At 47.1% G+C, this 15,030-nt stretch overlaps 1 protein-coding gene across 5 annotated transcripts in view; it reads left to right on the top strand.

The window, feature by feature from the left end:
• The first annotated feature begins 6,427 nt into the window (after window positions 1-6,427).
• MTCH2 (mitochondrial carrier 2) overlaps window positions 6,428-15,030 on the top strand; it is a 29,766-nt gene continuing 21,163 nt past the window's right edge. For 3 of the 5 annotated variants that reach the window (XM_009246381.4, XM_009246383.4, XM_063727990.1), the window contains exons 1-3: window positions 6,428-6,645; window positions 9,968-10,052; window positions 10,214-10,320. In XM_009246381.4, the coding sequence (XP_009244656.1) occupies window positions 6,559-6,645; window positions 9,968-10,052; window positions 10,214-10,320 (279 nt within the window). In that variant the 5' untranslated portion in view covers window positions 6,428-6,558. 5 annotated transcript variants of the gene reach the window in all.

Consider the following 15,030-nt stretch of genomic DNA (forward strand, 5'->3'; position numbering starts at 1 on the left):
AGGCGTGTGCCACCATGGCCAGCTAATTTTTTTGTATTTTAGTAGAGTCAAGGTTTCACTGTGTTGACCAGGCTGGTCTCAAACTCCTGAGCTCAGGTGATCCGCCCACCTTGGCCTCCCAAAGTGCTAGGATTACAGGCATGAGCCACTGCGCCCGGCAAGACAACAGAGATACTCCTTAGGAAGCTTGAGAAGGATAGGAGGAAAATGTAAGGCCAGCAAAGGGAGTTTGCCTATCCCTTTAGCTGGGTGACCCTTTTCAGTCATTCTAAGACAAACTGAACTTAAGTTGGTGGAAAGAACCCAAGAACCCCAGCTGTCAGGACTTCCCTTCCTTTCGTAGATATTGTGGTTGGCTCCCTAGCAACCCAGATCCTTAGGCAGGACAGGATTTCTCCACAAGTATAGTATTTCTCCACAAGTATTTCTCCACAAGTATAGTACTGATGTCTCCAGATATAGGGGTCAAGGGAAGGCCCCTTTGCCCTCTGAAGTTCTGCTGAAAAATCAACTAGAAAAAGGCAGATTAACTGGAAAAAAAGGCTTAGAAATTTATTGACATTAGCATGGTGTGAATCACAGAGTGATTGTCCACCCCTCTAGGTGGTTCAGAAGTTAATATACCATCCTAGAAAAACAGGTTGTAGGAGGGGGAAGAAGAGGAATTTGCTATTGTTTTGAGACAGGGTCTTGCTCTGTTGCCCAGGCTGGAGTGCAGTGGCACAATCATGGCTCACTGCAGTGGCACGATCATGGCTCACTGCAGCTTTGACCTCCCTGGCAATCTTTCCACCTCAGCCTCCTGAGTCACTGGGACTACAAGCACATGCCACCAAGCCCAGTTAATTTTTTTTCTTCTTCTTCTTTTTTTTTTTTTTTTTTTGAGACGGAGTCTCGCTCTGTCGCCCAGGCCGGAGTGCAGTGGCGCAATCTCAGCTCACTGCAAGCTCTGCCTCCCAGGTTCCCATCATTCTCCTGCCTCAGCCTCCCAAGTAGCTGGGACTACAGGTGCCCACCACCACGCCCGGCTAATTTTTTGTATTTTTAGTAGAGATGGGGTTTCACTGTGTTAGCCAGGATGTTCTCGATCGTCTGACCTCGTGATCCACCTGCCTCGGCCTCCCAAAGTGTTGGGATTACAGGCATCAGCCACCGCGCCTGGCCTATTTTTTCTATTTTTTTGCAGAGCCAGGTGTCACTATGTTGCCCGGACTGGTTTTGAACTACTGGACTCAAACAGTCCTCCTGCCTAGGCCTCCTAAAGTGCTGGGATTACAGGCGTGAGCCACTACGCCCGGCCAGGATAAAGGTTTTGGGAGAGATTGTAGCTGAAGGTGAAAGCCAGGGAGACCTTGAGGCTTTTTCAGTTCAGTATGTCAAAATACCATACATTTTGGGATATTGGTTTTGGAGCCCTAACACAGACTTTGATAAGTATCCCCTGAGGGCCAAAATTAACCCTGTTGAGAACCACTAGTCTAAGCCAATCATTGGTTTAGGTGGTGGTGGGTGACTCACTTCTGTCCAGTAATTCATGAGAATTCTGCTGGGGAGGTTTCTGAGAAAAGGTTTCTTCCTCCAAAAAGAGCCAATTTGAGGGCCAGGCATGGTGGCTCATGCCTGTAATCCCAGCACTTTGGGAGGTCAAGGCGGGCGGATCATGGAGGTCAGGAGATCGAGACCATCTTGGCTAACACAGTGAAACCCCGTCTCTACTAAAAAAAAAAAATTAGCCAGGCGTGGTGGCACATTCCTATGGTCCCAGCTACTTAAGAGGAGGAGGCAGGAGAATCGCTTGAATCCGGGAACAGAGGTTGCAGTGAGCCAAGATCGTGCCATTCCACTCCAGCTTGGGTGACAGCGTGAGACTCCGTCTCAAAAAAAAAAAAAAAAAAAAAAAAAAGAGCCATTTTGTGATGAGCTTTGGTGTGCTGAAAAGGAGAGAACTATTTTTAAAAAGACACCTTCTCGAAGGCCAGACGTGGTGACTCACACCTGTAATCCCAGCACTTTGGAAGGCCGAGGCAGGCAGATCACCTGAGGTTGGGAGTTCGAGACCAGCCTGACCAACATGGGAAAACCCCATCTCTACTAAAAATAACAAAAATTAGCTGGGCATGGTGTTGGGCGCCTGTAATCCCAGCGACTCGGGAGGCTGAGGCAACCTCCTTGAACCTGGGAGGCGGAGGTTGCAGTGAGCCAAGATCATGCCATTGCACTGCAGCCTGGTCAACAAGAGTGAAACTCTGTCTCAAAAAAACAAAAACAAAAACAAAAACCCTTCTATCTTCTTCCTCTGACTATCAGTGTTGCATGTGAGGCTCAAATAAGGATGAAGAGCACAGGGATGGAAAGAATCTAGGCATTTGGTAAGACTCTTGTGTCACAGCCTCATCCAACTCAGAAGGCTCCTTGAACTCAGGTCTTCCTATAAGGCAAAATAAATATAATAAATATATGCCGGCTGGGTAAGGTGGTTCATGCCTGTAATCCCAGCACTTTGGGAGGCCGAGGTGGGAGGGTCACTTGAGCACAGAAGTTCAAGACCAGCCTGGACAGCCTTGGACCAGGTTAGGATTATGACAGGGGCTTGAATTTTGCTAAGATACCGGCCCAGTTAAACGATAGCCAGTCATTATTCGGGCGATCACAAGATATAGGAGTAACTTTCCCAATTACTCCTATAGATAACATCACTATTGTACAACTTAAGATTGGCCTTTTACCACATTTTTCAATTACTTGAGGTTTTTTGGTCTTTTTATTTTTCGCCTTTTTGTGGAAAATGGGGTCTTGCTGTGTTGCCCAGGCAGGTCTCAAACTATCCTCCCACCTCTGCCTCCTGAAATGCTGGGATTACAGACGTAAACCGTCACACCTGGCAGAGATAACATCACTAACATAGAATCTAAGATTGGCTTTTTGAGATGTTTTGGTGGCTACTGACTCCACTTAGACCCACCACTCATGACATCCGGTCCTGTGGCCTCCATCCAGAGGCTGTCAAGGACCGCTTTCTATACCCCTATGATTTCATCCCCAACCAATCAACATTCCCCATTTGAGCCCCCTGCCGCCAAAGCATCCTTGAAAAACCCTCGCCTCTGAGCCCTCGGGGAGAGTGATTTGAGCAATAACTTAAGTTCTTCCGCATGGCCCGCACTGTGTTAATTAAACTCTTTCTTTACTGTAATGCCACAGTCTCAGTGAACTGATTTTGTCTGTGCAGCAGGCAGGAAGAACCCACTGGACAATTACATGATCTCTCTCCCGAGTCAGACCACCTCCCAGTCCAGGAGACTTTTTTTTTTTTCTTCAAGACAGGCTCTTACTCTGTCCCCCAGGCTGGAGGGCAGTGGCACAATCTTGGTTCACTGTAACCTCTGCTTCCCAGGCTCGAGCAATCCTCCCACCTCAGCCTCCTAAGAAGCTGAGACTACAGGTGCAAGACACCACGCTCAATTAATTTTTTTTTCTTTTTCGCAGAGATGGGGTTTCACTACGTTGCCCAGGCTGGTTTCAAACTCCCGAGCTCAAAGCAATCCACCCAAGTGCTGGGATTACAGGCATGTGCCCTGCTCCCAAGAGGCTTTTAACTGGTAAATCCATTCAGCCTTCCCTGGGCTTCATTTTTTTTTTTTTTGAGATGGAGTTTCACTGTTGTTGCCCAGGCTGGAGTGCAATGGCATGATCTCGGCTCACTGCAACCTCCGCCTCCCGGGTTCAAGCGATTCTCCTGCCTCAGCCTCCCGAGTAGCTGGGATTATAGGCATGCGTCACCACGCCCGGCTAATTTTGTTTTTTAGTAGAGATGAGTTGTCTCCATGTTGGTCAGGCTGGTCTTGAACTCCTGACCTCAGGTGATCCGCCCACCTCAGCCTCCCAAAGTACTGGGATTACAGGCGTGAGCCACCGCGCCCGGCTTCTGGGCTTTATTATTGACCTCTTGGAAGCTTTTGACATATTGACTATCCTTTCTTTTTCCAAACTTTTCTCTTGACTTCAGTGACATGCTGTTCTAGTTCTGTTTCCTTCCCAGTTAATTCTGCCCCTTTTGACTTCTGTTATTCCTCTCACCACTGCAATATGGGTCACCAAATATAACCCATCTTAGGGTCATCATACTGAACTGTATCAGGGAATGCCATTCAGATCATAGTCTTTGTGACTGGCCCCACTCTGAGTTACGCAGTGCACAGCCTAGGCAGCTGTACATAGCACCTCTTACCTTATCTATACTGCTGACTTCAGTTACCTATTCTCCGCAGATTCTTCCCAAAACCTCATCAGCAGCTTCTGCCTCACACCATTGGAAAAGATTGTGGAGCAGACTGAATCCCCCAACCACCCACCCCTGGCAAGAGGCTCTGTGCCTCCCCATGCTCACTAGCATCAGTGGGACAAGGCAATATTATTTGGCACCATCAATGCACAAATCCAAGAATAAAGAATCCAACCAGGTGTGGGTGACTCACACCTGTTGTAATCCCAGCACTTCGGAAGGCAGGTGGATCACTTGAGTTCAAGAGTTTGAGACCAGCCTGGGGCAATATGGCGAGACCCCATCTCTACTAAAAATACAAAAAAATAGCTGGGCATGGTGGTGCACACCTGTGGTCCCAGCTAATTGGGAGACTGAGGTAGGAGGATCGCTTGAGCCCAGGAGGTGGAGGTTGCAGTGAGCTGAGATTGCACCACTGCACTCCAGCCTGGGTGACGAAGAGAGACCCTGTCTCAAAAAAAAAAAAAAAGAATCCCCTACTAAATAGTCTCTCTGGCTCAGCTTTATGTTTCTAGATTCAGTTAGAAGCAACTTGTTTCTTACAACTTTATTTTTTTTTTTTTTTTTTTTTTGAGACTGAGTCTCGCCCTGTCACCCAGGCTGGAGTGCAATGGTGCAATCTTGGCTCACTGCAACCTCCAACTCCCAGGTTCAAGCGATTCTCCTGCCTCAGCCTCCCGAGTAGCTGGGATTACAGGCACCCGCCATCACACCCAGCTAATTTTTGTACTTTTAGTACAGATGGGGTTTCACCATGTTGGTCAGGCTGGTCTTGAACTCCCGACCTCAGGTGATCCACCCACCTCAGCCTTCTAAAGTGTTGGGATTACAGGCGTGAGCCACCGTGCCCAGCCAACATCTGTATTTCAATATAAAGTTTTTAAAAAAAACCCTTTCCTATGCATAATTTCACTTAATGCTCATAATAACCCTGAGAGGTAGACAGTAGTGTTAGATTTAGATACAAAAACTGGAAATTAAAGAGGCTAAAATGACAAATGGATGCAGTGGAAAAGCCAGGATCCAAATCCAAGTCTTTCCCCTGCAGTACTTCACTCTGCTCCAAGCTCAGATTCACCAAATGTTGTTTGATAGAACACGTGAGCTAGGGCTGATCACTTTTGCCTCTGATAGCCTGTAGACTGGTAGGCACTGAAGTATTTGTTCACTTGTGCAATAAATATTTATTGAGCACCTCGTATGTGCTGGGCACTGAAAACACAACCGTGAACAAAGGCTGTCACGGTTCCTGAACTCATGGAGCTTTCATTCCAGTGAAGGAGACATAATTTCAGCTACGACAGGGCACAATGTGGGAGAAAATAAGAGGGAGGTGGCCAGGACCGATGGCTCCTCACTCCTGTAATCCCAGCACTTTGGGAGGCCAAGGCGGGTGAATCACGAGGTCAGGAGTTTGAGACCAGCCCGGCCAACATCGTGAAACCCCGTCTCTACTAAAAAGACAAAAATTAGCCGGGCGTGGTGGTGTGTGCGTGTACTCCCAGCTACTAGGGAGGCTGAGGCAGGAGAATTGCTTGAACCTGGGAAGCGAAGGTTGCAGTGAACTGAGATCGCGCCACTGCACTCCAGCCTGGGTGACAAAGCGAGACTCCGTCTCAAAAAAAAAAAAAAGAAAAAGAAAAAGAAAAAGAAAAGGGGGAGGTAATTTGAGAATGGTCAGAGAAGGTTTTTCTGAGAAGATAACATTAATCAAACGAATAAATGAATGAAAAGCCACTCGCTAGCGGATTATTTGTTATACTTATTTAGAGTTTGTCAGCCACGAGACTGTTAACGGCTCTGATGCTGAATATCTTTTGAACCCTATGTTGATGATGCCCAAAAGGCAAGTGCAGAGGTGAAGCATAACGAAGAATCCTTTTCAATTTCTTTTCAGTCCTCTGACCTTGCCTCTGCCGTCACGGTCACACTCCCCCACTGCCACTCCCATTCTTCTGTTTCCGGACACTTGCGGCCTGGAAGCGCATGTGCAAGAGAAACCGTCACTCCTGGTGAAGGGCGAACCCCCGGCAGAACGCATGCGCCTCTGTCTCTTAAGCCCCGCCCCGACCGCAGCGCCCCCTCGCGAGCGCCTGCCGTTTCTCGGGGCGGGACGGTGGGGCGGGGACTGGGCGGAGAGGCGCGCGCTGGTGCGTGCGTGCGCGCGCGCCGCGGGCGGGCCAGTGAAACCGGCGGCCCTGGCACGTGACCTAGGACCGGCTCACCGGGTCGCTTGGTGGCTCTGTCTGTCTGTCCGTCCGTCCGCGGGTGCCATCATGGCGGACGCGGCCAGTCAGGTGCTCCTGGGCTCCGGTCTCACCATCCTGTCCCAGCCGCTCATGTACGTGAAAGTGCTCATCCAGGTATGAGGCGTCGCCGCTCCCTACCCCGCCCGGCGCCCCTTTCGGTCGCTGCTGCTCAGGGCGCCTGAGGATCGGCTCAGCCTTGCGGGCCCTTCATTCTCCCGAGATGCTGCTGCTCCTCCGCTGCCCTTTTCCCTCCCCGCAGGGACAGCTTCCTCAGTCCCGCGGCCCCGCTTGGGGGCCTCGCGGAGCCCTCGCCTCGCCGCACAGCGTTGAGGCCCACTCCTCCCTTAGCCAACCGCCACCCTGCCCTGCCCTGCCCGGCGGATCCTCTGAACTTTGCTTCTTCTTCCCTGAGGTGGATCCTGGCCGGTCGCCACCAAAGGCTTCCGAACCCTCCTTCTCGCCCTTCCGAAATTCACATTCACCACTACTCCCCCCAAAATCTCAGACGCAAAACACGAAATGCTCAGTTGAAGACAAATGTGAAGTTAGGTGGGAACCAACATTTTATTTTTTATTCCTTTTTTTTTTTTTTTTAATGCTACTGTTACTACTGCTTTTCTGTTCCGACGTTTTCGCACCAGATACTCAGAGAAACACAAGGAGCTCATTCAGAAGTGTTAATGAAGGGGTTGCTCTGTCAGATTTCGGAAGGATGCGTTGAGCGCTTTCCAGCAGCAGCCCATGTGGCTCCTGACAATGAAAATCACATTTGTCAGAGCTGGAAATTAGTGAAGCTGAGTTTTAGCGAGTTTAAACATGGGAGTTAGTTTCTAATCTACTGTCAAATAATTATTACATGGTATTTTATATTCACATGCAGGTAGGCCAAGTAAGTGATAGACTTAGTGTTTCCAATTCCTTTGCTATATCCCTGCAATGGGCAAGTCATTCTTTTTTTTATGCTTTTACTGAGAGTTGACATAATTACCTCATGCACTGTGCCTAGGAATGGAACAGTTTTTAGAACCCCTGTCTCGCCGTCTACTTTTCTGTAAAAAATAGGCAAGACACTAGAGAGGGCCACATTTCGTATTCTTGAGTTGTTGGGAATCCAAATTATTTCTTGCTGAGTAGACCCGTGTGAATTCAGATTCCATATGTTAAAGGCTATTGCAAATAAATTCTTTGTACCTAGAACAAAGACTGATTAGAATGTACTGTAACATCTCAAACAGAATTGGCACATTTGGGGCTAGATAGCATCGGAGATGACAGCATGTTGCAGTATATCTAGTAAGAACCCTTGGGGCCGGGCGCGTTGGCTTACGCGTTCCCAGCACTTTGGGAGGCCCAGGCGAGCGGATCACGAGGTCGATGTTCGAGACCAGCCTGACCGACATGGTGAAACCCCGTCTCTACTAAAAATACAAAATATAGCCAGGTGTGGTGGTGCGTGCATGTAATCCCAGCTAGTCGGGAGGCTGAGGCAGGAGAATCACTTGAACCCTGGAGGTGAAGGTTGCAGTGAGCCGAGATCGCGCCATTGTACTCCAGCCTGGGCGACAGAGCAAAACTCAGCCTCAAAAAAAACAAAACAAACAAAAAAGAACCCACTACTCAATACTTCTCTGGGAGACGGGGTTTTCTAGTGATGTTCAGAGCTCTTGCCCCAAAAACCTTGAATATTCTTAATTCTGATTTCACAACATCTATGTGTTGCCAAGTAGCCCAGGAGTTTTGGTGAAATTCCCAAATGCTCAGTTTTAAAAATAGTTACTTGGGCCAGGCACGGTGGCTTATGCCTGTAAATCTCAACACTTTGGGAGTCTGAAACAGGCGGTTCACCTGAGGTCAGGAGTTCAAGACTAGCCTGGCCAACATGGCAAAACCCCCTCTCTACTGAAAATACAAAAAATTAGCTGGGTGTGGTGGTGGGTGCCTGTAATCCCAGCTACTCAGGAGGCTGAGGTACGAGAATGGCTTGAACCTGGGAGATGGAGGTTGCAGTGACCTAGATCCTGCCACTGCACTCCAGCCTGGGTGACAAGAGCGAAACTCTGTCTCCAAAAAATAAATAAGTAACTAAATAAAAATAAAAATGGTTACTTCGTAGCACTTTCAGGGAGCTCAGACAGGAGTTATTTATTTATTTATTTATTTTTGATACGGAGTTTTGCTCTTGTCACCCAGACTGGCATGCAATGGCACAATGTCGGCTCACTGCAAACTCCCCTCCCAGGTTCAAGCGACTGTCCTGCCTTAGCCTCCTGAGTAGCTGAGATTACAGGTGTCCGCCAACACACCTGGCTAATTTTTGTATTTTTAGTAGAGACAGGGTTTCACCATGTTGGCCAGGCTGGTCTTGAACTCCTGACCTCAGGTGAGCCACCCACCTTGGCCTCCCAAAGTGCTGGGATTACATGCATGAGCCACCACGCCAGCCCAGGAGTTACTTAATAGGACAGATTAAGAGTCACAACAGTAATCAAAACTATGTCCTACAGCATTCATTCTCTCAAGTATCTGTAGTGTTAAAAATCCTGGGTATATTATACAAAGACCATGGTAATCATTAACTATATAATATGGACTTCATTAGCTGTTAATGACAGCCTGTGTTTTTTTGTTTGTTTGTTTATTTGTTTTTGAGATGGAGTCTCGCTGTTGTCGGCCTCAGCTGGAGTGCAGTGGCACAATCTCGGCTCACTGCAACCTCTGCCTCCCGGGTTCAAGTGATTCTCCTGCATCAGCCTCCCAAGTAGCTGAGATTACAGGCGCCCGCCCCTACGCCCGGCTAATTTTTTATTTCTAGTAGAGACAGGGTTTCACCATGTTGGCCAGACTGGTCTCGAACTCCTGACCTCAGGTGATCCGTCCCCCTCGGTCTCCCAAAGTGCTGGGATTACAGGCATGAGCCACTGCGCCCGACCGACAGCCTGTTCTTCTAACATGAAGTTAGCTTGTAATTCTTTCCTAAGTGAATTATCCAGCTATATCTGCATTTGCCTTTTGAGTGTTTTGTCTAGGTTGCCAAATATGCAGCTGATGCTGGCCTAATGGATGTCTTCTAGTTTTGTTCAAATATAAAATGTGCCTTAGATTTTATTTAGAAGGTATTTTTGAGCCCCCTTAGTAAACTGTAGCTTTCCTAACACAAAAGTTCCCTTCTTTTTCAGTTTGATATTAGCCTATTTCAGCTACATGGTTTATGTCATAGAATTTGAACCAAAATGAAACTTGGAGTTTATTGAACTCAGTATTACCAACAGAAGAAAAACCTACAAGAATGATGCTTCATCATTGCCTTAGAAAACATATGCTGCATTTTTACTTGTGTTTAAAAATAACCCAAATTGTGTTCTTTATTCAAGACCTTGCAAGCAAGACATTTCTGGAAATATTGCTTTAATATTGATATATTCCATTGTTTTTAAAGGTGGGATATGAGCCTCTTCCTCCAACAATAGGACGAAATATTTTTGGGCGGCAAGTGTGTCAGCTTCCTGGTCTCTTTAGTTATGGTAAGTGCCTTTGATTTATTTGGGTTTGCATGACATTGAGGACTGTGATAGGCAGGAGTTGTTACTGAAAGAAAATATATAGAAAGCTTGTTTCTTTGAAATTGTAGTATATCCATTTCTCTTGACCAGAACTTGACAACATCTCTGACTTGTGTTCTTAGCTCAGCACATTGCCAGTATCGATGGGAGGCGTGGGTTGTTCACAGGCTTAACTCCAAGACTGTGTTCGGGAGTCCTTGGAACTGTGGTCCATGGTAAAGTTTTACAGGTAAGAGGAAAATTAAATCAATCTTCCCATAGATTTTGCTTACCTGTTATGCATAGTTTGTTCTAAATATCAAGAGCAATTTAAAAGATATATTTATAACCCTGTCCTTTCTTCCTCTTGAAAAACATTTTCTTTTTTTTTTTTTTTTTTTTTGAGATGGAGTCTCACTCTATCGCCCAGGCTGGAGTGTAGTGGCGTGATCTGGGCTCACTGCAAACTCCACCTGCCTGGTTCACGTCATTCTCCTGCCTCAGCCTGAGTAGCTAGGACTACAGGCGCCCGCCACCGCACCCGGCTAATTTTTTGTATTTTTAGTAGAGACAGGGTTTCACCGTGTTAGCCAGGGTGGTCTCGATCTCCTGACCTCGTGATCCTCCTGCCTTGGCCTCCCAAAGTGCTGGGATTACAGGCGTGAGCCGCCGCACCCGGCCGAAAAACATTTTCTTAAAACATCTTCTTTCCTGGGAAGCAACAGGAATTCCTTTAAAATGAAGTGGGGCTTTTTTTGTTTTTTTTGTTTTGTTTTGTTGAGAAGGAATCTCGCTCTGTCACCTAGGCTGGAGTGCAGTGGCGTGATCTCGGCTCACTGCAAGCTCCACCTCCCCAGGTTCATGCCATTCTCCTGCCTCAGCCTCCCTAGTAGCTGAGATTACAGGCATGTGCCACCACGCCCGGCTAATTTTTTGTATTTTTAGTAGAGACAGGGTTTTGCCATGTTAGCCAGGATGGTCTGGATCTCCTGACCTCAGGTGATCTGCCCATCTCGGCCTCCCAAAGTGCTGGGATTACAGGCGTGAGCCACCGTGCCCAGCCTGAAGTATTTTATTTTGTTCTACATACCTTCTTCCTCTGACCCAGTCATTTGGAGCAGAAATTAAATACATGCACTTATTTGATCACCTACACAGCTCAGTTTATTTCTTCAAAGGAAGAAGGAAGCTGACTAAAACATACATTTTTTTTTCTGAAGTTATTCTCCTCTTATTTCTGATGTTACCCTGGTAAAATATTTTTTATTAAAAACTTATATTTTCAGAAAAAGAATATAACTGGCTGGGTGCAGTGGCTCATGCCTGTAATCCCAGCACTTTGGGAGGCTGAGGCGGGTGGATCACCTGAGGTCAGGAGTTTGAGACCAGGCTGGCCAACATGGTGAAACCCCATCTCTACTAATAATACAAAAAAATTAGCCAGATGTGGTGGTGCACACCTGTAATCCCAGCTACTCAGGAGGCTGAGGCTGGAGAATCGCTTAAACCCGGGAGGCAGAGGTTGCAGTGTGCCGAGATGGTGCCATTGCACTCCAGCCTGGGCAACAAGAGCGAAACTCCGTCTCAAAAAAAAAAAAAAAAAAGAATATAACAAAGTAAACATAAAATTCAGGGTAGTGGTTATTTGTTGGGAGATGGAGAGGAGGGACCACGTGTCTGGGATAATGACAATGACTTTCCTTGGCTGGAACTGGTGGATCATGTCTGTCATCCCAGCACTTTTGGAGGCTGAGGCTGGGGGACTGCTTGAGCCCAGAAGTTTGAGACCAGCCTGGGCAACATAGTGAGACCTTCTCTACAAAAATTAAAAAAAAAAAACACTAGCCAGGTGTGGTGTTACATGCCTGTGGTTCCCTATACTCAGGAAGCAGAGGGGAGAAGATCACTTGAGCCCCGTAGGTTGAGGCTACGGTGAGCTGGGATTGCACCATTGCACTCCAGCTTGGGTGACAGAGTGAGATTTTGTCTTGGGGAAAAAAAAGGATTTTCCTTGACCTAGATCATGGCTATATGGATGTTTGCCTTTTAATTATTTTTTACTTGTACGTTTGTGTTTTGCGCACTATTCTGTGCATTATATTAATTTTTTTTTTTTTTTTTTTTTTGAGACGGAGTCTTGCTCTGACGCCCAGGCTGGAGTGCAGTGGCACGATCTCGGGTCACTGCAAGCTCTGCCTCCCAGGTTCACGCCTTTCTCCTGCCTCAGCCTCTTGAGTAGCTGAGACTACAGGTGCCCATCAACATGGCCGGCTAATTTTTTTTGTATTTTTAGTAGAGACAGGGTTTCACCATGTTAACCAGGATGGTCTCAATCTCCTGACCTTGTGATCCACCCGCCTCGGCCTCCCAAAATGCTGGGATTACAGGCGTGAGCCACCGCACCCGGCCTAAATATTTACAGCTTAAAAGCCTCACCAAATTGTACATGAAGGCATGGTAGTTTACTTGTGGGAAAAGGGAAGGATGAGAGATGAAACTTCAGCTTTGTCTGTGGCACTTTATTTTAAGACTGCAAGGCCAGGCATAGTGGCTCACCCCTGTAATCCCAGGACTTTGAGAGATGATCAAATGAGAGGATGGCTTGAGCCCAGGAGTTCAAGACCACCTTTGGCAACATAGTGAGACCTTGTTTCAAAAAATAATAAAATATTTTAAGCAAGGCCAGGCGCAGTGGCTCATGCCTGTTATCACAGCAGTATGGGAGGCCGAGGCTGGTGGATGACTTGAGGCCAGGAGTTTGAGGCCAGCCTGGGCAACATGGCAAAATCCCGTCTCTACTAAAAATACAGAAATTAGCCAGGCATGGTGGTGCATGCCTGTAATCTCAGCGACTCAGGAGACTTGAGGCACGAGAATGGCTTGAACCCAGGAGGTGGAGGTTACAGTGAGCCGAGATTGTGCCACCGCACTCCAGCCTGGGCAACAGAGTGAGACTCTGTCTGAAAAAAAAAAAAGAAGGAAGAAGAAGGCAGGAGATGTTAAGCAAAAAAAGGGTAAAATGTTAACATCGGTTTAGCCTTGGTGGTGGATACATAAGTAAATTATTAATTTTTCTGCGTGCTTGAGATTTTTTAATAAAATGTTTTTATTTTCCAAGTTCCCAAGAACTGGAAATCGAAATGTTTTTACAACATCAAAGTTACTTTTTTTTTGTTTTTGAGACGGAGTCTCACTCTGTTGCCCAAGCAGGAGTGCAGTGGTGCGATCTTGGCTCACTGCAACCTCCGCCTCCTGGGTACAAGCACTTCTCCTGCCTCAGCTTCCCAAGTAGCTGAGATTACAGGTGCTCACCACCACGCCCTGCTAATTTTTGTATTTTTAGTAGAGACAGGGTTTCGCCATGTTGGCTAGGCTGGTCTCGAACGCCTGACCTCGTGATCTGCCCACCTCGGCCTCCCAGAGTCCTAGGATTACAGGAGTGAGCCACCACGCCAGGCCTATTTTTTTACTTCTAATGCTAAAGCTTGTAATATAATTTTGAATGTACGAATTTCTTATTTTCACCTATTACTATGTAGGTTAAACTGAATTAACCTTTAAGGAAGTCTTAGTATTTAGAACGTACTTCTGGAGAAAGAATTGTTTATAAAGGGCAATTCTGGTGTTTTATAAAGGTGTTATGAATAAGAAGTCTGTAGCATTTAGAACAATCCAAGGGAAGTTTCTGCAGCATGAATGTGATTCACAATATAAAACTAACGGGTTTTCTAGTTTATTCTATTTCCTAGTGGTACTAAGGGTGTGTTTTTTTGTTTGTTTGTTTTTTGAAACGAGTCTCACTGTTGCCCCGGCTGGAGTACAGTGGCACGATCTCCGCTCACTGCAACCTCCGCCTCCCGGGTTCAAGAGATTCTCCTGCCTCAGCCTCCCGAGTAGCCGGGATTACAGGCATGTGCCACCATGTCCAGCTAAGTTTTTGTATTTTTAGTAGAGACGGGGTTTCACCACGTTAGCTAGGATAGTCTCGATCTCCTGACCTTGTGATCCGCCCGCCTTGGCCTCCCAAAGTGCTGGGATTACAGGGGTGAGCCACCATGCTCGGCTGAAGGGTATGTTACTGTTTGTGTAACTCTCAAAAAATGTAGCAGTAGGCTGAGTGTTGTGACTCACTCCTGTAATCCAGCACTTTGGGAGGCCAAGGTAGGCGGATCACCTGAGGTCAAGAGTTTGAGACCAGCCTGGCCAACACAAGTGAAACCCTGTGTCTACTAAAAATACAAAAATTAGCCGGGAGTGGTGGTGGACGCCTGTTATCCCAGCTACTCAGGAGGCTCAGGCAGGTGAATCACTTGAACCCAGGAGGCGGAGGTTGCAGTGAGCTGAGATGGCATCACTGCACTCCAGCCTGGGCAACAGAGTGAGACTCCATCTCAAAAAAAAAGTAGCAGTATTGGCTGGGCACAGTGGCTCACACCTGTAATCCTAGTGCTTCTGGAGGCCAAGGTGGCAAGATCACTTGAGGTCGAGAGTTGGAGACCAGCTTAGGCAACATAGGAAGAACCCCATCTCTACAAAAAATAATAAATAAATAAATAATTAGGCCAGGCGCAGTGGCTCACACCTATAATCCCAACACTTTGGGAGGCTGAGGTGGGAGGATTGCTTGAGCCTAGGAGTTCCAGACCAACCTCTAGGCAACGTGGTGAGACCCCATCTCTACAAAAAATTAAAACAGAATTAGCTGGGTGTTGTGGCATGCACCTGAAATCCCAGCTCCCTGGGAGGCTGAGGTGGGAGGACCACTTGTGCTGGAGAGGTTGAGGCTGCAGTGAGCTGTGATTACACCACTGCACTCCAGCCTGGGCAACAGCGAGACCCTGTCTCTAAAAAATTGTATATATATATAAACATAGCAACAGTTCCTGCAGTCCTCAGTGTACTTTTTAAGGCTTTAACATAGCCCCCAATTCTAATGTTTTTTTTTTTTGAGACAGAGTCC

Source organism: Pongo abelii, chromosome 9 (assembly GCF_028885655.2).
Source record: "Pongo abelii isolate AG06213 chromosome 9, NHGRI_mPonAbe1-v2.0_pri, whole genome shotgun sequence".
NCBI lineage: Eukaryota > Metazoa > Chordata > Mammalia > Primates > Hominidae > Pongo > Pongo abelii.